The following is a 24,994-nucleotide window of genomic DNA, read 5'->3' as shown; positions in this document are numbered from 1 at the left end:
GAGGTTGAATCTAATGGAGGGGAAACGCCAATTTCGCTAAGAAGATCAACACTAGCTAGAAAGACGAATCCTAAATATGCTACCATTGTAGATGAAAAAGATGCTAAAGAACCTGAAACGTTTGAAAAAGCATCTCTAAACCTCTAATGGAGTAAAGCTATGAAAGAAAAAATTGGTGCTTTAGAACGAAATCAAACATGGGAGCTTGTACCAAAACCAAGAGACGTGCAACCTATTTCTTGCAAGTGGGTGTCAAGATTAAACGGTGCGCAAATGGATCGATCGAGTGGTACAAGGCTCAATTGGTAGCTCGAGGATTCTCTCAGCAATATTGACTAGACTATGATGAGAAACGTTTAGTTCAGTCGCACAGATTACAACTGTTCGAGTTTTACTTGCACTTGCTGCAAATAAAAATTGGAACTTGTGGCAGATGGATGTAAATATTGCATTTTTGCATGGGGAGTTGGATCGGGAGATATACATGAATCAACCATTGGGTTTCCACAGTCGGGATCATCCAGAGCATGTGTGCGAATTAGGTAAAGCATTACGGGTTGAAACAAGCTCCAAGACCTTGGTATGGTAAGATTGCTGAATTTCTTACTCATAGTGGCTATTCGATAACATCGGATAATTCTAATTTATTTGTTAAAGTTAGTGGATCGAAACTAGCTATTGTGCTAATATATGTGGATGATTTAATTCTAACAGGTGATTGCGAAAAAGAAATTCAACAAAAAAGGAGAACCTATCTGTTTGTTTCCAAATGAAGGAACTTGGTAAACTCAAACATTTTCTTGGGTTAGAGGTTGAGTATTCTCAAGAAGAAATATTTCTCCACCAACAAAAATACTCCAGGGATTTGTTGCACAAATTTGGAATGGTTAACAGTAAGCCAATTTCGACACCTATGGAACCAAATGCCAAAATGTGTGCTCACGAAGAAAGTGATTTGGAAGATACAACGATGTATCGAAAAATGGTGGTGATATGCCTAATTGGCCCAACCCAATGGGCCTACAAATTATTTACCTACTGGGCCACGAGCCCAATATCGAAGACCACTATCACCGAGTCCCAATCACCTTCAAGTAAGGCTTGAGCCCGACAATCTCAACTAAGCTATAAATAAAGGTTTGAACTCATTCCTTAAGATACGTCCTATTAAGTGATCAATACTATCAACTGTATTCTCTAGACTATTTCCACTATCCGCACGTCTGACTTGAGCATCGGAGGGGTTTCCGCCGGATCAACCCCCGGCCTAGTTCACGTGTTCTATGATTGCAGGTACCTCAGGATCATCAAGTTGTCAAGCTACTGATCCGCTTTGCTCTCCCAGTTCGTTTTCTACACTACCCCAGCTGACCTAAGTAATTAGCATCATCATTTTAGCGCCGTCTGTGGGAAGGCAGACATAATCACGTAGCGCGCATGATGGCCTTGAGACATTTGCTCAGGGGTAGTGTGACACTGCTAACGACCTCCCACCTCGTGGAGGCTCTGGCTTGCCACTTCCTCCTCCTCATGCTCGGGATCCACCACGAGACCTTCCTCGGATGTCCCACTAGATCCTCAACAGGATCCACTTCTTCCTGCCCCTCCATCGGTTCAGACAACTGAGGAGGCCCTTCAACGCTAGCAAGGGTTATCGACTCCCTGGGGCTTACCTCTGCCCCCAAAATATTTCGTTCGCCAAGGGTTATCGACTCCCTGGGGTTTACAGTGCCCCCAAATATTTCGCTCGCCAAGGGTTATCGACTTCCTGGGGGTTTACAGTGCCCCCAAAACATTTCGCTCGCCAAGGGTTATCGACTGCCTGGGGGTTTATAGTGCCCCCAAAATATTTCGTTCGCCAAGGGTTATCGACTTCCTGGGGGCTTACATTTGCCTCCAAAATATTTTGTTCGCGAAGGGTTATCGACTCCCTGGTGGCTTACAATGCCCCCAAAATATTTCATTCGCCATGGGTTGTCGACTCCATTGGGGCCGACTTCCGCCCCCCCTCGAACGGTTCAGATAACCGAAGAGGACCTTCAGCGTATGATCGCCGAACCTTCAACAAGATCAACTTCTACTTGCTCCTTTAACGGTTCAGATAACCGATAAGAACCTTCAGCGTACGACCGCGAAAGTTTCAACTCGTGTTGCCACTGAAGCAATGGCACAACGTGCGCATCCACCTCAGACCATAGGTCTCGAGCGCCTAATTCTAAAGTAGGGGGCTATCCCATCCCAAGGTTGGCATCATCCTTACCTTTTCAACCCCATGTGGGTGCACATCCCATATCAAGAGACGAGTATAATCTCCCTACTCAAAAAATAGAACATCCCAAAGGGGTGAACATCAACCAGCTAAATATAAAAAACAAAAAAAAAAAAAAAAAAGGAGAAGAAAGAAAAAGAAGAAAGAAGAAGATGAAGAAAAAAGAAAAAAGAAAAGAAAAAGAAAAAAAAAAGATGAGAAGTAACAAAAGGAAGAAAGAAGAAAAGATAAAGAAAAAAAAATTGAACTCGGTTGCGCGCCCTAACAACCCGCAAACGCGCGCCCCGTGCCCCAACACGCTTGCGCGCGCCCCCGCCCCAACAACCCCGCGCGCCCCAACACGCTTGCGTGCGCCCCGCGCCCTTGCCTCGCACGTGTCGGGCCCTTGCCGCGCGCGCCCCGCTCCCTGCTCCACTGGCCGCGCGCACGCCCGCGCCCCATTCACTATGCCGCGCGCGTGCTTTGCGCCCCGGGTACCCAACACGCCCGCGCCTTGCTCCCCGCGCGCTCAGCACGCCCGCGCTTCGCTCCCCATCATGCACGCACTCTGCGCCGCGAAAAAAAAAAAAAAAAGAGAATGAATTAATGATTAACACAAAACTACAACACCGATCTACTATCAACTTGATTCCGCGCTAATTGCGGAGCGCACGCTCCGACATCTCCAACCGCGCTACGTGCGTGTGCTCCTCCTCCACCGCGGAACCTTTATTCACGCCCGCGACCTCGATCCACGTGATCCTCTACCGTGCGACCTCGACCTACGTGATCGTCCACCGTGCAACATCGATCCACATGTGCATCCAAGATATGCGCGTCTCCCTCCACTCACTTATTCACGCGCAACTTCCACTGCGTACCACCGCGCATGAATTTCAACGCGCTCTACCAAATCGCGCAAGGATTCCAACGCGCCTCACCTAATAGCGCTCGTTCTCCACCGAGAAAGTAAAAATTATTATTCGACCACGCCATGCTAGCGACTAAAAGAACACAACAGCATCGATCTACTCTCGACACGATCCGGTACACTTTTCGCCTTAGCTCCCACATCGACTCGAGAGTGGGGTGCTTGCGGTACAACTCCCACGAGGAGTCAACTCGCTCGGTACTACGAACCTGCAGCGATACAATTCCCACGAGGAGCCAACTCGCTCGGAACTACAACCCGTAGCGAGAAAACTCCCACGGTGAGCCAACTCCCCCGATACTACTACCTACACAAGGAGCCAACTCGCTCGGAACTACAACCCGTATCGAGAAAACTCCCACGATGAGCCAACTCCCTCAGTATTACTACCTACACAAGGAGTCAACTCCCTAAGGTCTACGAAACCATAGCGAGATAACTCCCACGAGGAGAGAACTCGCTCCGTCCTACAACCCTTGCGAGACAACTCCCATGAGAAGCAAACTCGCTCGGTCCTACAACCAGCAGCGAGACAACTCCCATGAGGAGCAAACTCGCTCGGTCGTACAACCAGCAGCGAAACAACTCCCACGAGGAGCAAACTCGCTCTGTCCTACATCCCGCAGCGAGACAACTCCCTTGAGGAGACAACTCGCTCGGTCCTACAACCAGCAGCGAGACAACTCCCAAGAGGAGACAACTCGCTCGGTCCTGCAACACGCAGCGAGAAAACTCCCACGAGGAGACAACTCGCTCGGACCGACGACCCGCAGTGAGACAACTCCCACGAGGAGACAACTTGCTTGGTCCTACAACCCCTTGCGAGGAAAATCCCACGAGGAGTCAACTCCTTCGGTGCTACGAACCCGCATCGAGAGAACTCCCACGAGGAGACAACTCGCTCGGCGCTACGAACCCGTTGCAATGCGACTCACAAGTGCAGCCACCTCGCTCGATAATAAGACTCGCTGCGAGACAACTCCCACGAGGAGACAACTCGCTCAGAGCAACCTCAATCCGCACGATCCTCAGTCGCGCGTCATCTAATGCTCCAATAACTTCGCTGCAAGACAACTCGCCCGAAATTCACTATATAATCGCAAGCTCAAGTTAGCACGATTACAACCCTATAAACACTTAGAGATATTATGGGAATCTATATAGCCTGGCCAGCTGGATTACTCAAAATTTATGTACTTGTTTTCGATGGGTCCTTCATTAAAACGTGGCCACGGTCCAAACATACTTACGACCCACGAGGTCTAACAAGGGGCACGATCCCCATAAAAAAAATATTGAGATTCTGATCCCCTCCTCAAGTACATCACGCACAAGGCTATATGTAAACACATACAAGCAACGCGTCAAAACATTGACAATGTCGATAAATAACAACTCCTACGAGGAGAATACTAGCTCCGTGCCACTACATTATCGCGAGACAACTCCCACGAGGAGATAACTCGATCAACTCTATTACCCCACGACGAGACAACTCCCACGAGGAGATAACTTGATCCGCATTACCACATCATCGTGGGACAACACCGACGACTCAAATAACTTACATCGCGACAACTTGGTTGCGCTACGCGCCAACGCGCCTTCACACCCCTCCGACACACGCTCCAACGCGTTTTCGCACACCATCGACTACTACAAGTTTTACTCTCGACACGATATGTGACCCATTTCAACATGGCCCCCACATCGACTGGAGAGTGGGGGGCTTAATGATATGCCTAATTGGCCCAACCCAATGGGCCTACAAATTATTTACCTACTGGGCCACGAGCCCAATATCGAAGACCACTATCACCGAGGCCCAATCACCTTCAAGTAAGGTTTGAGCCCGACAATCTCAACTAAGCTATAAATAAAGGTTTGAACTCATTCCTTAAGGTACGTCCTATTAACTGAGCAATACTATCAACTGTATTCTCTAGACTATTTCCACTATCCGCACGTCTGACTTGAGCGTCGGAGGGGTTTCCGCCGGATCAACCCCCGGCCTAGTTCACGTGTTCTATGATTGCAGGTATCTCAAGGTCATCAAGCTTGTCAGCCAGTGATCCACTCTGCTCTTCCAGCTCATCCTACTTCAACTCTTTAAGGTGATCTATCTTTAGCATCATCAGGTGGATAGCTTGATTTACCTAACTATAACAAGGCCCGATATCTCTTATGCAGTTGGCATGATGAGTCGGTACATGCAAAAACCAAAGAAACCCCATCTCGAAGTTGTTCGGCGAATTATGAGGTACGTGAAAAGCACACTTGGTCATGGTATATTATATAAGAAAGGTGGAGATTGCAAATTATTTGGTTACTGTGATTCCAACTATGCTGGGGACCATGATACTCGACGTTCAACTACTGGATACGTATTTATGCTTGGGTCCGGGGCAATTTCTTGGTGTAGCAAAAGGCATCCCATTGTTTCTTTGTCGGGCTGCGGCAATGTGGCACAAGAGAGTACTTGGCTAATACATTTATTGCATGAGCTGCATCAACCCTTGGATTATATGGTTTCCTTATTGTGCGATAACCAGTCAGCAATATGTTTGGTGGAAAATCCAGTTTTTATGCTAGAACGAAGCACGTAGCGGTGCAGTATAATTTCATCAGGGAGAAAGTTCTTTAAGAAGAAATTAAGTTGGAGTATATAGAGACAAAGAATCAAGTGGAAGATTTGTTCACAAAAGGCTTGAATAGCAACCAGCTTACAAGTTTATGTCCTCAACTCGGTTTGACGAAAATGAGTGCTGAAGTTGAGGGGAAGTGATAAATTACAACATTCAGCTCATGCTTTTGACTAAGTCTAGAATTTGTTAATCTTTACCTAGTCTGAAGACACGTTGGTTTCTTTTTACCAAGTCATTCGCAAGTTAGTTATATCTCCTATTGTCTAGAGATTAGTTTGTTAGTGGAATTCTATGTATGTATGACTATATATAAGGCAACATATTAACATATACTAAAATATTCAATTCGTAAACAATTTCCAGTTTAAGTATTTTTGTCTTTCTTCTCTTTATTACATATTTTGAACTTCTCTGTCAAGTTATAGTTCAACAAAGACAACTATAATGACACTGACAATGCATATAACGCCTTCAGCGGCACATTATATGCTCTGACAACGACATTAAATAGTCGAATGACTGGGCGCAACTTAAATACTGAAAAAATGTGGGTAGGACTCCCTGTCCAATCTACATAAAGGAGGCCTAACTACAAAAATGATCATCATGATCTCAGCCGCCGGGAAAAAGCAGGTAAAGTACGCCGGAGGACAGCCAAAGGGACTTCCCGACCGAGATTTGCGGACTCCTGGGAAAGCGAGTTGGAGAATACTATAAAAGGACGCACACACTTGCCAAAAAGGGAGAGAGATATGCATACATACTTATTCTTTACACGATCATGACGAGCACTTCGTGCCTGTTATAATTATTTCGTGCAAGTTAATTATATATTTGTGTCGGATTATCCCAGATTCAGTTTACGATACGGTTTTACGGAGAGTTGCAACAGTTAATGAAACAGTAATAAAAAGACACAAATTTTCAAGTGGTTCGGATAAAATTGTACCCTACATCCACGGGGACCTGCAAATGAAATTTACTAATTTTTAGTTTTACGAATACAATAATAGGACTTAATCAAAATACAAAGACTCCCTCTTTGTCGACGCCGTTCTTGTGTACTACGCTGAATTATAAATCTTCACTTTGCAACACGTCCCTTGGTCCGCACGGTTGAAATCCGTTCAACGCTGAATCCCTCGGTCGGCGGATCGACCTCCTCCCGAAGAACCGATCTTCTTTTCATGTGAAAGATGAAAACCTTTGAATATATTTCTCTTCTCGAAAAGGATCAAATATCAGGAGCAACAAAGCGAAAAAGAGCAGAAAATTATTTTTCTCTCTCACAAAAGGGACATCTCAACAACACGCTGGTGCTCCTATATTTATACTTCCTTGGTTGAATAGAAGAGCCCTACAAAAGATTAGAGCCCATTAGGTTAATATCCAATCTACGTAAGGAAAATGAATTGTGTGATAAAGAAAGTCTTTGTCAAGGAAATTCTTTGTTAACACATGACTCACACAATTAAATAAATTAATAACAAAATAAAAGTGTAAAGCATTAAGGAAACTTCCCTAGCTTGAGAAACACGTTTTCACACGTGCTGTAAATAAAGTCAGAATCCTCTCAAATTTTAACAGTGCCGATAACGTGTTTTATGGTCTGTTTAATCTAGCTATTTGACTTGGAAGTACATAAGAATGTAGATAACGTAACGTGAATAGAAATATAGAGAAAATAACAATACAAGAGAGACAATTGATATAGAGATAATTGTGGGATTCATTTAGGGGAATGAATTTTTCTCATTAATATAGGTGGTAATCACCTGAAGTTACAGAGAAAAGTTATATATGGGAGTTACAAAATTAACCCTAATGAGAGGTTGAAAAACCTCAAAGTGGTTAAGAATAAAAAGACCCGTTTTCAACATTTTGTACAACAAAATCATTATTTTTACAATGTCTTGAAAAAATAAGCAGGAAGCCAGTTGGCATCATCATTTAACAATGGATGCTTTGCTCTTATGGCACGAATTGATCCAATAATTTCCTATGTTCTCCTTCTTCAAATCCCAATCCAACAATTTTCTTGCTTCACAATCACGTTTAATTATAAATTCAATAATAAATATTTGGGCAAATTATGAGTATTCCCTAGGTAAGGTTAAATTATGAAAAAAATATCATTTTTATTTAAATAAGGGTAAAGTTCATTTTGCCTACCTGAACTATACCCAACGTGTAAAATACCCCCCTGAACTTCAAAATGAACCAAAACAACCCCTCCCTTTTATTGGTCAACGTTAAATATGTCAAAAAAATTAACACCGTTACTTTATATAGGAAAACCGTTAGTTTTAATGTGATTTTACACTTTTGCCCCCAAAATCTTCTTCTTCTTCCTCCCTTCTTCTCCGTCTTCCTTCTCCATAATTTTTTTAATTTTTTTCTTTTTTCTTTTCCGCATTGCCGAACCTGTAGAAATTGATGTGAAGTTTGGTGGGCTGGAAATGTATATTGCATCCATTTCTTACTCTTCTTACTTCCGATTAAAAATGTATATTTTCCATGGGCCAATTGCCTTTTTAAATTGCCAAAATTTAATTTCAACATCTGGCAATTCACCCTTTCTTCACACACAGACAGAGTAGAGTCAACCGTTACATAGAATTCAAAGTTTCTCAACCAATCTTCCATGCCATTTTTTTTTGCTATACCACAGATGAATTCAATTGCATACTTCTCGATTCATAAAGACACACACATAGTGATTCAGTTGGAAGAGGCGGTGAGCGAACAGCTTTTGGTTGGAAGACCAGCCTCGTTGCGGCGTTACGAACGGCTGACGACCGGAAAACGGATCTGGCGTGGGCGATTGTCATTTAGTTTTTCTTCTTTCTTTTCTTTTTGCAGGGGGATTTCAAGAGGTGAACGATGCAAGAAGGGTTATCTGTAAACCCTTATTTCTTCAAATCCACAACTTAATTGTCAATTTCTCGCGAATTAATTTCGATAGTATCAAATTTTATTTTATTTTTGGTTTTATTGGAGTTTCAATTCAGTTGGATGTTGGTTCATTCGCCGGCGAATGACGTCATTTATATGTCTCGGCTCTGAAAAATCTTATTATTTAAATCTCTTTTTTTTTTCCTTTCGTAAAAGTAATTGTTGACGTGAAGAAATAATTAAACAGAGGGGTAAATTTGTCTAAAAAAATAACAGCTGGAATAAATGTAATAATTAAAAAGAGTCAACATGCCACGTCAGCGAGGGAAGACGGATTTTAAACGGAAGGGCCGTTTTGGTACGTTTTGAAGTACAGGGGGGATTTTTATACGTTGGGTATAGTCCAGGTAGGTAAAATGAACTTTACCCTTTAAATAATTACAACTACCCCTCAACTATGTAATTTTTTTCTGAAAAAATTCATTCATTTAATAGGTAAATGTGACACCATAAGAACGTGTAAGTCAATATATAGTTGAGGGATGATTGTAATTATGCAAACATTTTTTTTTCAAAATTTACATTGCTTTATGGAAGATTGTAATTATACCCAGGATTTTTATTTGGAATCTTAGCATTTTAGAAAGACAAAAAAAATCTAAACCAGATAATTTGAATTGGCATGCTTCAAAAAGAAGATTGTGTAATTACATACAATAAGTAGATATGAAAATACAGATGGCACCAGCTAATTAGTTGGTGGCTTAGTGCTGGCACCCTGACATTAATTTTTATTAATATGATCTAATATAATTGAAGCCTTTATCATTTTTCGATGTTATTACGAATCTTTGTTTAATAGGTACTCCCTACTTTTCATAATATTTGTCAAACATATTGAAAATTTTATTACATGTGATTAAATTTTAGGAAAAACACATGGAAAAATTAAAAAAATAAATAAAAATTCAATAAGGATTGAGCCAGCATAGGGCCGCGAATCCCTATTATTTTATGTAGAAGTATAACTCTTTTTATTATACATTCGACCCCAAAGACTCCAACTCCTGGCTTCGCTTACGTGATAGAAGATAGTTAATGTTCAATAGAGTTGAATTGAATAAAGTGTAAGACAAAACGAGAGAACGAATTTAATGGATTACTGAAACTCTTAAATAGGGATGGCAACGGGTCGGTTCTGGGCCGAGTTTGCCTAAATCCAAGACCCGACCCACGAAAAATATACAAACCCAAGACCCACCCCAACCCGCTTTAGCTTAGACTCAGACCCGCCGCCCCAACCCAAACCCTAACTAAACGGTTCCGACCTGCTAGACCCGCTAGACCCATTAACATACAAAAAGTTTAATATTTTTTTATTTTTATAACATTTTGCTTGGATATTTTTACAAATAAATGCAATACTAAAATAAAATATTTTAAAAAATCTCTACAAGTGACATAACATGAACAGTAAAATTAAAATAATTATATTTAACTTCGATAATAAGTAAAATTCAAAATGCAAGAAATTAGCGGTGGTCGACAAGTGATAAATATTACTCACGAGAAATAAAATTCAAAAAATAAAATAGTGAAAATAGGTTAATGAGAATAGACAAGATGAAAATTGATAGTTTGATAAATGAAACTCGAAATTATATATATATATATATATATATATATATATATATATATATATATATATATATATATATATATATATATATATATATATATATATATATATATATATATATATATATATATATATATATATATATATATATATATATATATATATATATATATATATATATATATATACGGGTCGGTTCCGGGTCGGTTCCGATAAGACCCATAACCCGACCCAGAACCATCCGATTCTAGAAACTTAAACTCATTACCCGACCCAGAACCATTTAGCTGACCCAGACCCGCTCCAAACGGGTCGGTTCCGGGTCCAAGACCCGCCAAACCCGTAGCCATTGCCATCCCTACTCTTAAATGACAAATACTATGAATCACATAAATTATTTAAAGTAACAAATAATTTGAAATTAAGAAAATATTTTCATTGATCAGATTTCTGTCTGTTTGGCAGAAGAATTTGTACCCCTGTCTGATATATTTGAATTTGAAAATTATACATGCAACATATGTGGCCCTCCACAATCAATATGGTCCATGTTCTAAACTTTAAGAAAACAAAATATCTCTCTCTCATAATATATAAATATATTTATGTGTGTGTGTGTGTGTGTGTGTGTGTGACTAGATATTTGTAATAATAATGTTTCAAGTACTAATAAAATAGAGTAGGTTAAGGATATAGTCAAGAATGGTGTTCCTACAAGGCATGTGGCTTCAATCAGTTTGTAAGGAATAATTATGAGTTCAATGAAGCAAATATCTTATTACAAGAAAAATAAACCAACCAATTGACTATCAAAGATCAACATCATATGATACATATTTGGACACCTTAATACTGTTAACAAGTCACTCACTTTTTTAATTATCAAAAAAAAAAAAAAAAGTCACTCACTTTTTTTAATCAATAATTATGAATTTCCTCCAAATATTATGATCTTATAATTTTCTTTCTTTTTATTTAATAATCGTACAGCTTAGACCTATTAGAATGTTTAACAGTCTCTGTGTTCCCAAACTTACAACAACCCTTTTAGTTTTGTTTCAACTAGGGGTGTAAACGAGCCGAGCTTGGCTGTTTTGGCGAGCTCGAGCTTGATCTCGAATCCATTTTGACGAGCTCGAGCCTGAGCCATTTTGTATTTTTTTATTAACATTATTAGAATTTATTATTATAAATTATAATAAAAATTTCAACATAAAATATGACCTGTAATTTTTTTCTTAATTACTTTTATGAATTTATTATTTATTTTATATTAATTATATTAAAAAAACTCGGGAGCCGCCTCGCGATCTCACAAACAACTAAGAATGAGCTCGGGCTCAACTCGTCAGAAGGTTCGAGCTCGAAAAATTCAAGTTCGAGTTCGAGCTTTTGTCAAGCCGGCTCAGCTCATTTACACCCCTAGTTTCAACATCGTAAAAAAGTCGTTTGCTCCCAAAATTAGTCAGACGAAAATTGGACATTTTGTTATATAAAAAAAATAAAAAAAAAAAAAAAAATTGTAAAATACACCTATTGAGAATGTAATTCAGTAAAACCAAGACAAATCTGAAATCTAAAACTTGTAAATTCATGAAACTATACAACTTAAAAACAAAGATGAGGGTGGAGAAAAATCTAGAGAAAAAAAAAGGTAGTTGGTATCTTATAAGAGAAGTGGGACCAAAAAATACCAAATCCCCTGTAATAAAATTACAACTGGCTGGTCCTATATATATATTTCTCTCTCCAGATCAACCCTGTCTTCTGCAAACAAAAAACACACACACACACAGTGAATCAAGAAGTATTCTTTTGTTCTTTAATACTGCAAGAAGGAGATTTAGTGTGATAATAGATAGAGAGCCATGGCATTTGCAGGAACAACCCAAAAATGCATGGCATGTGAAAAGACTGTATACCTAGTTGACAAGTTGACTGCAGACAACAGAATCTTCCACAAAGCTTGTTTCAGATGCCACCATTGCAAGGGCACTCTCAAGGTTCTCTCTCTGTTCAAATTCTTACATTATTAAATATTTTTTTTGTTTTTTTTATAATGTTTTAAATGTTTTTCGACAGATCTGCAAAATTTCGTACTTCAAGATCCCAACAAAAAAAATTTCATAACCTAATTAATAATTCATAATCTTGAATTATCTGGAAACATCTGATCTAAGAGTTTGCTTCAGTTGATCTGTGTTCTGATTTGATCTAAGTCGAATAATGAATCCTAATAAAACAATTACATATGTAATAGAATTTTGTATGTATTATGCTAACGGTGTTTATGCGGTTATAATTACAGTTAGGGAACTACAATTCTTTCGAGGGAGTTCTGTATTGTAGGCCACACTTCGATCAGCTCTTCAAAAGAACTGGCAGCTTGGACAAAAGCTTCGAAGGTAAATTAAAATCAAAGACGAAACTGCATACATACATACATATATGTGTGTGTGTGTGTATACAGACGTAGAACCTCGATAAATTAATAACCTCGTTAAAATAATAATTTCATCCGGTCCCAACTCGATAAAAATAATCTAAATTATCAGCTCGATAATTTAATATTTCGCTAAATTAATAAAATTTTGCTACTAGTCCCGACTGTATTAATTTATAGAGGTTTAACTAAATACTGGCTTATGAATCTTATCAGGGACACCTAAAGTAGTGAAATCGGACAAACCCGCAAACATTGAGGTAAGAAAACTATTATGTATTTAATAAAAATCTTGAATCTGCCATTCCATATTTTCATCATCGTTTAAGTCGGTCGATCGATCTTTTATGCAGAAACCAAATGCCAATAAAGTTTCGAATATGTTTGCTGGAACAAGAGACAAATGCCTGGCCTGTAAGAATACCGTCTATCCAACTGAAAAGGTAAGACGAACACCACTAATTTAAATCCATTTCTCATCACTATTTACACGGGTTTATTGCATTTAACACCCCTGCATTTACCGAATCTAGGACTTAGGGGGTTGTGTGCTAAAAATAAAAGCACAGTAGGGAGATTTTTTTGCTAGGGTAAATTACAAACACCCCCCTGAGGTATGGTCAATTTACAACAAAACCCCTCTTGTTTGGATAATTACATCTACCCCCTCAACTATGTTTTTTTCTTACACCTCCGCCCTTATGGTGTCAAATTCAACATAATCATCTAGATTTCGTGGAATGTGCTATAGTTTGTACTCGTTTTGTGTAAAAATACAGTTTCTGATGCACTGCAATCTGATATATACAAGCCAAAAAACACATATTATGATCATCTTGCTTCAAAATGTAGAGTTCGAATGGGATAAAACGGGTACAAAAGTGATAATATTCCATATAATCTCGAAAATTCCCCTAAATTTGAGGAGTTGAGGGGGTGGTTGAAATTATCCAAACAAGAGGGGGTTTTCGTAATTTGACCACACCTCATGGGTGGTTGTAATTTACCCTTTTTGCTAATATTTATAACACGACGAGTTTTTTAGAAATTCGGTGTAAGACTAAACTCTTATTTACACACTCGACTGATGATAAATTCTATACCTTAACGAGTTAAACACAATAATAATCATACACGAAAAAAAATAAAAAAATTATGGACAGGTGTCAGTGAACGGAACATCGTACCACAAGAACTGTTTCAAATGCAGCCATGGAGGGTGTGTAATTAGCCCTTCGAATTACATTGCACACGAGGGTCGGCTTTACTGCAAACACCACCACATTCAACTAATCAAGGAGAAGGGAAACTTGAGCCAGCTCGAGGGGGATCACCACGAAAAGGATTCCGTCGCACACGTGGTGGTGTAGCTGCACGCACAATCACGGTTCCTTTTCAATATTAAATGCGTATATTATATTATATGGATGCGGTATTCGAAGTGTTTTGCTTTATCCACATCAATATTGGAAATTCTCGAGTTCCGATTTTTTATTTTTTTTATTTTTTTTCGTGTGCTGGATTTGTGATTGATTATTTTTTTTTTTTTCGGGCCATAAAAACTTGGGATGTTGAAAAATGGATGTAAATGTGATGGACTGTAATCCAGTTTTTTCGTTTGGCATTTCGATTGCGACAAAAGAATGCTTCAATTTGCAATGCAGAATCACAAACATCGATTAGATATAGCACTGTTCTTTTGGTTCAGCCCTTAATTCACACAGGCATTTAAACAAACACCTAAAAGGCACTCCAAAAACTTAAGACTGATAACTTGATATTACAGCACTACCTAATTTTGAAAATCAAGCCCTAAGCTTTGAAAGAAATTCCGCCATTAATTCCAGTCTAAATGTGCAACTTGCTTTCTTATACCATGATCCAAAAAAAAATTCACAAGCTGGTAAAATAATTAAAAGTTAAACATACCTTCCCAGCAACGAAATCCACCTCGCATTTCTCATCGTCCTGCAAAATTCTTGGAGGAATTCGGGTCAGGTAGTAGCCGTTTCTTCTCACATTGCATTTTAACCACAAATTGCAAATATTTCGTGAATTTTCTATTACCTTTTTCTCCTGGAGTTGAGGAAGAATTTTGATTTGAAACTTTCATAAACCGTTTGTTTAAAATATTTTATTACAAGTAATTTTATATAAAAACTAGTAATACGCCCGTGTGATGCACGGTGAATATTATGATAATTGTTTTGTCATATTGTAACACATAATTGAATACATAGAGAAAAAATAATTCTAACAAATTTAGAAAAAAATATGGTTTTTTTATTGTAAATATATATATATGGAGTGAATGTTGGTAGTGATCGTTAAAACAAATAAGATGAACATTTTTCAATGATATTAGAAATTTATAATGCAAAGTATACAGCAACCACCTGCTGCAAGTCTTAAATAAGTTGAAACTAAAAACTGAAAATGTAGAAAAACAACATAATTAAAATTAACATAGCGACCATATAAATAAAAATCTTGAAACATACACCTAGAGAAAGGTGTTCTTAAAATGAAAACACCACAATAGTTAATGTTATTGTATTGCCGCCAACAATATAATAATGTGGTAGACCATTATGTCATGGTTTTTCTGTTTTGATCCTCTTATATGACTTGGTAGTTGACATTTTTGTAGTTTCATCATTGGATAAATTAGAAGACGCAACTTCTACACCAAATCCTTTACCACGCAATTTAATGATTGGTGTCGCCTTATCATGAGAATCGGTGAAATCCTACAAAATTTATTAAAGGAGGATATATGTTATTGATATGTGTATAAATGATAGAAATAATTGTTGTGTTATAAATAATTCTTACATACTGATTGGAGTCGTCTCATCATCGGGTTCGACAAAATCCTACAAATATTATTGGAGGAAGGTAGATTTCATTAACTTGTGTATAAATGAAAATAATAGTTGTGTTATAAACAACTCTTACATCCAAATTGTCGCCTTGCTGTTGAGCATTGTTGTCGGATGAGTGTTCATCCTCATCAACAAATTCCTGTAGTTAACAAAAATTAATATAATTTTATGATGCAACACATAAACTATATTTGTGGACTTATACCTCCATAGAATGCATAACACGAAACTGTCGAATAAGTTCGTGATCACCCGTCATTGTTTTTACAGTATAAACTGACCAACTTTTTGATATGTTCATCGCACTGATTTCAACCTTGAACATAAATTGTTTGTTGATGATGGCATCAAATTCTTTAGGAATTGTATCGGTCAAATTATCCTACCAAAAAGCAATGATCAAGGATTTTTTGAAAATTAAATATAAATAGAAGTAATTCAGCATTCCATACGAAAGTGGTTTTTATATTACCTTATGCACGTCACCAATAAGTTCGGTTGCTGATTTGCCCACGATTTTGCAAATGAATTTATCAAACATGACAAACTTAGTGGATCCAGTAGTGTCAAATACCAGTACTTGAAGCCTATACATGTATGTATGAACTTGTGAAACACCATACTTATAGTTATAGGGCAACTCCGATTATGGAAAATTAAATTACCGTGGGATTGGATCAACATCCTTAGCCCATTTTGGAAAAAAATAATGAATTATAGAAAATATTTTAATTATTTTCTTCCGACAATTTGGAAAAAAAATAATGAATTATGGAAGACTTTTTGCTACTAAGAGTAATACTTGCACCTATTTTAAATTGTTCAAGTGTTGACAAACTGAGTTTTTCTATAAATAATATATATAAAATAAATTATAATAATAATACTATAATAAATACGTAAAAAAAATCAGTTCATTTATTAAAATTACCGTGGGATTGGATCAACATCCTTAGGACATTTTGGGTAACAAAATTGTGTACTTGTTTGCTCTACCTTTCTGAAACATTTAGGACAAGCATCATACCACCATTTGGTATCAGGATCGATATCAATTACCTTGACAAGTACAACAACAGTGCGTTCCTAAAAATATAATTTGCAATTAGTTTTGTCAAATTTGAAAATAAGTCGAGGAGAAATAATTTACTTACAGTAGTGCAATCTCTCAAATTATTTATCGTCATTTGCTTCGTTAGCAACAAATCATCTGCAATCCCCATCGATCGATGATTTGATGACACACTGATTGATTGTGTAAATATGCCATCTTGCCTAATGAGTCTGTATATACGTACAAATAGTGAAGAACAAATTGCATTGTACATTATAAAATGCTTCAGTAAGAATTACTAAAAAATAGTAGTTTTAAACGAACTAACTTTTCTCTGTACGCCCTAGCTATGTTCCTTGGAGTTTTCATTTATCAACAATCTTGAGTTGTGGAAAGCATTAGAAATACTATTCTGACCTACAAAATAAAATAAATATCTGAATTAATAAAATGAAGTGAAACTTTAATGCAATATTTAAATGTAACTAAATATAGGAATTACCATTAAAATTTTTGACCAGACACATCTCCAGGATAATGATGATTGGGTCAGCTGAGTTTTGATTATTAATATGCAAAGACATTTGATCGGCGTATTGGTCCCATAGAGTGCATTTTATTTGGTTCTCTCTGAGAACCACATGTAATAAATTAGAAGATCATAAATACGAAACCATTCAACATCAATTGAATTTACTGTATATAATCTAAAAATACTCACGATAAGTCTTGAAGAGTGATCTCTAGTATCTTGTGGCTGTGTCCACTTTTGTTAATATCTTTTACTTCATCTCTTTCTATAACATGTCCAATAACATCTGAAAGAAAAAAAAGTATATGCGTAAAAAATATTGCAATGTTTGTATAATAATTTAAGAAAACACATATTTTAATATTTTAAAAATATTTTACCAATAAGCCATGTGTCATCCCCGTCATTAATGATGTCAAGAAAATTCGTAAAGTCATAAGTGACGCCTGGAATATTCTCGGCTTTGCAATTAGTTACCTGAGTAGTTTTTATAAATATGATCTTCTGAGCATTGCGAGTAGCTCTGTACTTCCCATAGTTCGGAACTACCAAAATATTCTGGAAGACATAAGTATTACCTTCTTTTACAATATTATAAAAATTGTTCACCTGAGTCTTTTTTATAGACGCATGAATATCAATAAGCCAATAAACATAATTTAAATAGCCATAAGAGAAATAAATTTTGTAAATAAATAATGACCTGCCCATCGACTAAGATCATATCAATACTATTAATAATAGTTTGGTCGATCTTCCTAGGAACTTTCCAAAGTCGAATGACCCGAGGCACCACTTTCCAGTTAAAGCGGTTTGGTGTAATATCATTGAAACATGTTACTTGCGGCGCCATATCTGCATGATACATGGAATAGAAAATCAGTGTACGTGCTCCTTTCAGATTGATATTATTTTTATAAGATATTTTTATATAGTACGGAACAACTTTTAATTTGGTAACTTCGAACAGTTTGCACAAAAAAATGGCATCAATTATATGACAACGTGCAGTACAAATGAATTGCTGGGTTTGCCATGCATAAGCCCCTGCTCCTATTAATTAATTAACTAATTAATTAATTAATTAGGACCTATCAGTTTATAACTCGTCAAATTTAATTTAATGCATGTGCTATTTTGTACTTAGGTGTTCATAAAATTTAATTTATGCACCCAGAGGGGCTTGACTTTTCAAAGTGCAACACTGAACTTTTTCTAATTAATCACGTGATTAATTTAGCCACACTCAATTTTTAATTTAGTTTTTTTTTTAAAGTAAAAATTAGCAATTGTTAAACTACTTATGAATGAACATTTGTAAAATGTAGGACTCGGAGATAAATTCAAATAATATATATAGGCCCAACGCACAGACGTCGACTAAAGAAAACGAAAAAACATCTTCACCTTTTAACGACCCTTTCTCTTGAATCATAAAACCATAAAAATTGAAAAAAAAAAAAAACAAACAAACAACACATGCTTCAGAAAAGCGAAAATGCATGGATGGAGGCTCTTTGTTAGGCCAAACATTCAAGGAGGGGGTAATAATTCACGTGTACCCAATTATTACTGTTAATAATTTAAAATAAATGGGTCCAATCTTTATGCCTATGTTTTTGCTTAAATTTGGTTCTTATGCAGATTATATAAAAAATGTCGAATAAAAATTTCTTACTTGAAATTTCAACCACGGTTGGCAGTGGCTCTCGTTGGCAGCAAAGGGTCCTTCAATCCGACTCCCCGACGATTTTTGTTGAACTTTTGGCCGGCGGATTTTAGAGCTTCAATTTTGTGGAAAGTAAGAGCTTCAATTTTGTGGGAAGTAATAATTGTTACGTTGAAAGATTTGTGTGAGAATTTGTGTTGATATAGAGATGAGACATGAAATTGGAGATTAGAAGTTATTAAATCGATGGGAAAACTGATTTCAATCGGCGGTTTCTGCAGTTGAGAGAGTGGGTATTGAAAGAGAAATTAACGGGATAAAAATTTAGAGGAAAATTAGAGATGATGATGAAAAACGGCCGATAAATTTTAGGGGAGATGAAATATGGGTTTTTTTATTTTTACACCAAAAAATAGTAAAAATTATAAAACTTGCCCTAGGGTTAGAAACCCTAAGTTGCCACGTGTCAGAAGATGAGGCAAGGGATTGTCTTTATATATATATATATATATATATATATATATATATATATATATATATATATATATATATATATATATATATATATATATATATATATATATATATATAGATAGGGCCAATTTGCTATAGGTCCGTTATATTATAATTTATGTGTGTAGATACAAGTTAAAATGTCTATGTTTTAATAAATTAATAATATTTATTGTGACAAAAACACCTTAGTTAAAATAAAGTCAAATCCCAAAAAATTTCTCTATCATAACAAATTCCAAAAAATCTCTCTTCCAAATATTAACTAAAAAATTAAATTAATTCATAAAAAATATATACAATTTATTTTACAAACTCATACTCTAAAAACGCTACCGATGACTCCGTTAGATTTTGTATTATTGAATTGCAAACAACGAAATATCTATTATTTCGTAAATGCAAACAGCAAACTGAATTTTTTTTCCAAAATTTGCATTATTGAATTGCAAGCAATAAACTACATATAACTTCGTCAAATGCAAACAGCAAACTAAAAAAAAATTCATCATCATTAAAATCACCAACAAAAAATTGTTTATGGAACACGTTGCAAACATCAAAAACATTAAACAAAGTGTTTGTAAAATGTAACTTAAGACATACCTTGCAAATTGTAAACCAGAGGAATCGAATCTCAACACCAAACACAATTCTTCAAACAACAAACGAAGTTAAACCAACCCGCAAACGAAAATTGCTAACAACAAATGATGAGAATGTTCTATACACGAGAGACACAATGCTAATTTTGGCTAGAATTTTGGATTTCTGAATTTTTTTTAGGAGAGGGAGGGAATGTTTGTTGTCCTCTTTAATTCTTCCACCAAGAAATCATCTCATAATCTAAAAACATCCATGTTTTTTCTTTCCCTTCAGTATTTCTTCATACAAAAAGAAAAAAAAAAAAGAAAAGAAAAAAAGAACATAGAAGAGAGAGAGAGAGAGAGAGAGAGAGAGAGAGAGAGAGAGAGAGAGAGAGAGAGAGAGAGAGAGAGAGAGAGAGAGAGAGAGAGAGAGAGAGAGAGAGAGAGAGAGAGAGAGAGAGAGAGATATGATGGATTAAATATATGATGAGAGAAATGTGAGATTGGAGATAGATGATATATGAGATTTGTTTTCTTATTAACTGAGGGTGTTTATATCTATATACTAATTATTTTATTATTTTTATATTATTTTTTTGGGTCAAAGGACCGATGCCTATATTCATCTAGCAATTAGAATCTCTACCTATGTAAGTCCAAAATAAGAGGTGTCTGGCAAATTTCCCCATAAAAAAAATGTAACAAATGACATATCTAATGAGAAAATTTTGATTAGCAAAAGGCTTTTGGGGAAAAAATATTGATGTACTATTAAAGACAATCTACAAATATGATATTTAATGCCAAATTCCTATTCGCTAATCTAGATGCTAAAATATCCTATGCTTATCTTCAGTATAGTTAGAGTATACCCATAGATCCGACGTCTTCGTTCAAAAACTGCTATTAATTAATGCAAGTCCTCAAAAGGCCGTATCCACAAACCGAACTATATTTTCTTAAATTGAAACAAGAAATTCTTCGTGTTCATTCCTAAAATGCCGTTTTTCAACTCTTTTTTTTTCTTTCTCTATCATGTATATTAATCGACTATGAGATATAAGCATAGTCGATTAAAAAACTGACTACTAAAAACAAAAGAAAAATACAACTATGTAAAACGAATATCGACACTATTTTTACATAACAAATAATATACATAAATTATAATTGATTTATAATCAATACACAAAAATCCAAAAATGAATTAAAGAATGAAATCAAGTAACATTAATTGACTACCAAAACAGTTGATTAACACTTTAATCGACTACCAGAGCATAGTCGATTAACTTAATCGACTATCGAAAAAACACATAGCCGATTAAGGGTCTAGCCTGCGCGAATTTCTCTATCTGCGCGCGTCCTTCGCATGATCTACAAAAAAAACACTAGATCTACTCATCGTCGTCACCACGCCGCCGCCACACCATACTATCACCACCACACTTCCATATTCTGATAGTTTTTAATGACAAATAAAGTAAATTACAACTTGCACCATCAACCTAAGCAAAACCACCAAAACAATGTCACTCAAACCCAATTTTCTTCATGATCACCGCCTTATCCAAAAATAGGCAGCAAAATCAAATTAAAATTCCATAACCTGCGGTGACGAAGAAGAAATCTTCACAAAATCTAAACGAAGAACAATCAGTATCTACTACAAACCAACAATTGAAACGAGAAACATAATTAACCATGACAATCGCCGGAATCAAATCGCAAAAACCCACTGAGAAACAGATCTGAAAGAATTAATCGAAATTGAGAAAGAAATCAGTGGAAAATTCTACATTATCCAAAAATTGGGGTGAACTATGAAAATCGGAGGGGCAAAGTAGAGAACCGTAGGCCCAAAATCGGATAAAGTCTGACCAGAGAGAGAGAGAGTAAAGAGAGAGAAGAAAAACAAAAGGTATGATATATATAACTAGGGTTAAAATAGTTATAATCAAATAAGGGTAGTTTTTGAATTATGAAAATATCATTTAGGTGGAATATTAGCTAAAGGGTTTTCTCTAATTATTTTTAGGAGGAGGTGTTTCCTTAACTATATTTCCTAAATGGGGGGTTCTTGCTAATTTTTGCTTTCTGAAATGAACCCCCAAATCGCGATCACGAAGGTGTGGATCGTGATCTAGGTGGTCTTCTTGGCTACCTTTTTCTTGAAAATCAGTTTAAATTTCAAATCGCTTTTAATCGGTAAAAATAGTTTTTCTTTACCTAAAACTAAAACAATAAAAACATAATATATACAAATAAAGTCTAAAATTCGAAGATTCGATAAGTAAAAATCGTGCAAACGAACACTTATCACCTAGCATCTATAAAACTTGTGAAATATAATCCAATAAAGTTAATTGGACGTAACATTTAGAAAACAATACTTTCAAATAAAATTCACATGCCAATAATAAAACGAGGACAAAATACTTTCTAGTCATTGAAAAGTTTTGCCCTCTATACAGTGATTGATGTGGCTGCATTTTCCTCCCTCCTCTTTGTTTATAGATACTCAAATAATTTAATTTCCTTCAACAGAAAAAAGAACAAATATGAAAAGCATCAATTAGATCTAATAGAAAGAAATGTCACATCTATTAGCTCATAAAAGTAAGCATTGCAATTAAAAATAATCTTATTTTTCTATGCAAAATACAATTTTAAGTTTATAACTAATTGCAGCTTTCTTGTCAGCTTTTTTGGCAAATCACTTTTTGAAGGGGCAAGAGAAATATTTAACAATGTTTAAACAAAGAAGGCTAAATAGCACTTAGCCCCATTGTAATTTTACCATTTTGCACTTAGCCCCATTGTAAATTTACCATTTTGCACTTAAGCCGCTATAGTATCAAAATAAACACATAATCTCTTATGGTTTCTAATAGCAAATGTTTAATCTACCCCTTTGATATTCATTTATTTACAATTTTGGCATGCAGATGGAGTGTGAATATTTGAAACATTTGACCATCTTTCTTTATTAAGGAGCATAAAAATTAAATAAGTACTACATGGTCAAATAAATATTAAAAATAGATATAAATATGTTAAATAAATTTCTGATTTGATTTTTGTTCTTTTCCATTTTGAGAGTACACATTTATTATTATCGATTTTTCAAGGGATTTTAAAATTTGCATTAAAAACATATAGCTACAATAAATGATTTTTCTATTTTTTATTTCGCTTAAACCCTAATTCTGACCGAGTTGCGGATCGAGTTGGAGTATTTGGCACACATGAATAGTTAAACTTTTGACGATCGAGCACATATCAACTACTCTAACTAGTATTTTTGCTCAAAACACCGAGTAGGAATGTGAATTAAATAGGTTTTTTTCTCTTCATGAGAGGTTTTTTCTCTCCCTATGAGAGGCGGAGTGTGTGTTTCTGGTGTTTCTCGTTTTTCTCTTCTTTCTCGATCACTACTTGTTCGGCTTTAGATCCCGCATCTCTGATTCCTCATTGATCTCATCGTTTTATTTGCTTATTTCTCTTATAGTCGTTTATTAGTCTTTATTTCTAGGGTTTAATTTTTATGTTTTATTACCAATGGCGGCTAGGGTCTCTAACGTATTTTTCTCAAACCACCCTTCCTCAGATCTGCACATTGTGACTGATACACCCAGCAACATCCACCCAATATCTCATCTCTCATCTCACGAAGGTATGGAGGAAATCACTGAGAATCTAGCGTCCAAGGTTGTCCTCACAGAGGAGGAAAATACGAGCATCTTATTCCCGGTGGCGCTCAAGGGTCCTAGTGTTCCAAAATCGGGTTTTGCTGTTGTGGGCCGCGTCATTGCCCCAAAAGAGATCAGCGCACACACCATTAGGCTGAATATAATCCGTCTTCTTCAACCGCTCAAGGGATATACCTTCACCTCGGTGGCTGCGAATTGGTTTGTCCTCAATTTTGAGCACCAATTGGACTTCAAACATGCTTTTGAGGGAAACCCCTGGATGATTGACAAGTATGCCGTTGTGTTCATGGAACTTTATCCAGGATCTGATCCGGAAAAGCTCGATCTTAATCTCATGCCCATCGTGATCCACCTCCACAATATTCCCATATTACTAAGATCTGGAGATGTCGCGACGACACTAGGAGGAAAAATAGGGCAAGTGCTTGAAGTGTTCCCTCAAAAGCCAAATGATTATGGTGATTTTGTTCGTATAAGACTCATGCTCGACGTCAATCATAAACTTAAAAGAGGGATTTTCATACAAGATCCGAACAGAGAGAAAATATGGGTCTCTATTACATATGAAAGACTACCCACATTTTGTTTTTTATGCGGACGGATTGGACACCTTGAAGCTAGGTGCCCATCCCGCTATGAAACAAACTTCGTTGATCCTGGCTCTGAATTCCAATACGGTACGTGGCTCAAAGCGTCGAACTTTCGCCAGGAGAAAAAGAGTGGTTTAATTTTGCAACCTATCGCTGCCCCATCTAGGGTAGAACAAGCTTCGGGTTCCTCCTCCAATCACGGGTCATTGGAACAAACTCTGTATCATGAAAGTCGGCTAGGGACTTCTCGGGGAATTGGGAAGGAAAACTTTGGGGACAGCAATTGGGATGATTCTCAATTGTACACCAACAATATAACCGTGGTTCTAGCTGGAGGTCATCCCACTCAGCCAAGGAAGCTCATAAAAGTTCGCGGCAACAACAAAAAGAAAAGGGTTGACGATCCTGTGGCACTTGAGGGTGTTCGAGCATCCAAAAAAGCTCAACTTTCGCTTAGGGACGAGGATCTTTCACTATCGGCAGAGGCTGCGGGGCAGCCCTGCCGGGGCCAATGAGTTGTCTTTATTGGAACTGCCAGGGGCTGGGGGGGTCCCTGACAGTTCATGAAATTGGAGCCATGCTCCGCAAAAATCACCCCCCCTTGGTGTTTCTTTCTGAAACGAAAGCAACATCTCGTATGATAGAGAGGT

General features: G+C 36.6%; 2 protein-coding genes and 1 long non-coding RNA gene across 3 annotated transcripts; 1 reads left to right on the top strand and 2 right to left on the bottom strand.

Moving 5' to 3' along the window:
* Positions 1 to 12,062: 12,062 nt before the first annotated feature.
* Positions 12,063 to 14,442, top strand: LOC105971429 (LIM domain-containing protein WLIM1). The gene is made up of 5 exons (XM_012996284.2): positions 12,063 to 12,361; positions 12,667 to 12,763; positions 13,018 to 13,061; positions 13,155 to 13,244; positions 13,965 to 14,442. Exons 1-5 carry the CDS (start codon positions 12,227 to 12,229, stop codon positions 14,169 to 14,171), a joined length of 573 nt encoding a protein of 190 aa, XP_012851738.2. The 5' UTR covers positions 12,063 to 12,226; the 3' UTR covers positions 14,172 to 14,442.
* A 1,206-nt stretch (positions 14,443 to 15,648) lies between these two features.
* On the bottom strand, positions 15,649 to 16,326 carry LOC148771829 (uncharacterized). The gene is made up of 3 exons (XR_016030539.1): positions 16,159 to 16,326; positions 15,760 to 16,068; positions 15,649 to 15,677 (listed from the first exon to the last, which is right to left on the bottom strand). It is a non-coding gene; the product is annotated as an uncharacterized LOC148771829 (long non-coding RNA).
* Positions 16,327 to 17,083: 757 nt separating this feature from the next.
* On the bottom strand, positions 17,084 to 19,103 carry LOC148771828 (uncharacterized). The gene is made up of 5 exons (XM_088815248.1): positions 18,951 to 19,103; positions 17,653 to 18,127; positions 17,462 to 17,558; positions 17,243 to 17,370; positions 17,084 to 17,157 (listed from the first exon to the last, which is right to left on the bottom strand). Exons 2-5 carry the CDS (start codon positions 17,981 to 17,983, stop codon positions 17,084 to 17,086), a joined length of 630 nt encoding a protein of 209 aa, XP_088671374.1. The 5' UTR covers positions 17,984 to 18,127; positions 18,951 to 19,103.
* Between the last annotated feature and the right edge of the window lie 5,891 nt (positions 19,104 to 24,994).

This window comes from Erythranthe guttata, chromosome 3, assembly GCF_056151865.1.
Source record: "Erythranthe guttata isolate IM_541 chromosome 3, IM_541, whole genome shotgun sequence".
NCBI classification, from domain to species: domain Eukaryota; kingdom Viridiplantae; phylum Streptophyta; class Magnoliopsida; order Lamiales; family Phrymaceae; genus Erythranthe; species Erythranthe guttata.
This window is presented reverse-complemented; position numbering and strand designations above follow the sequence as displayed.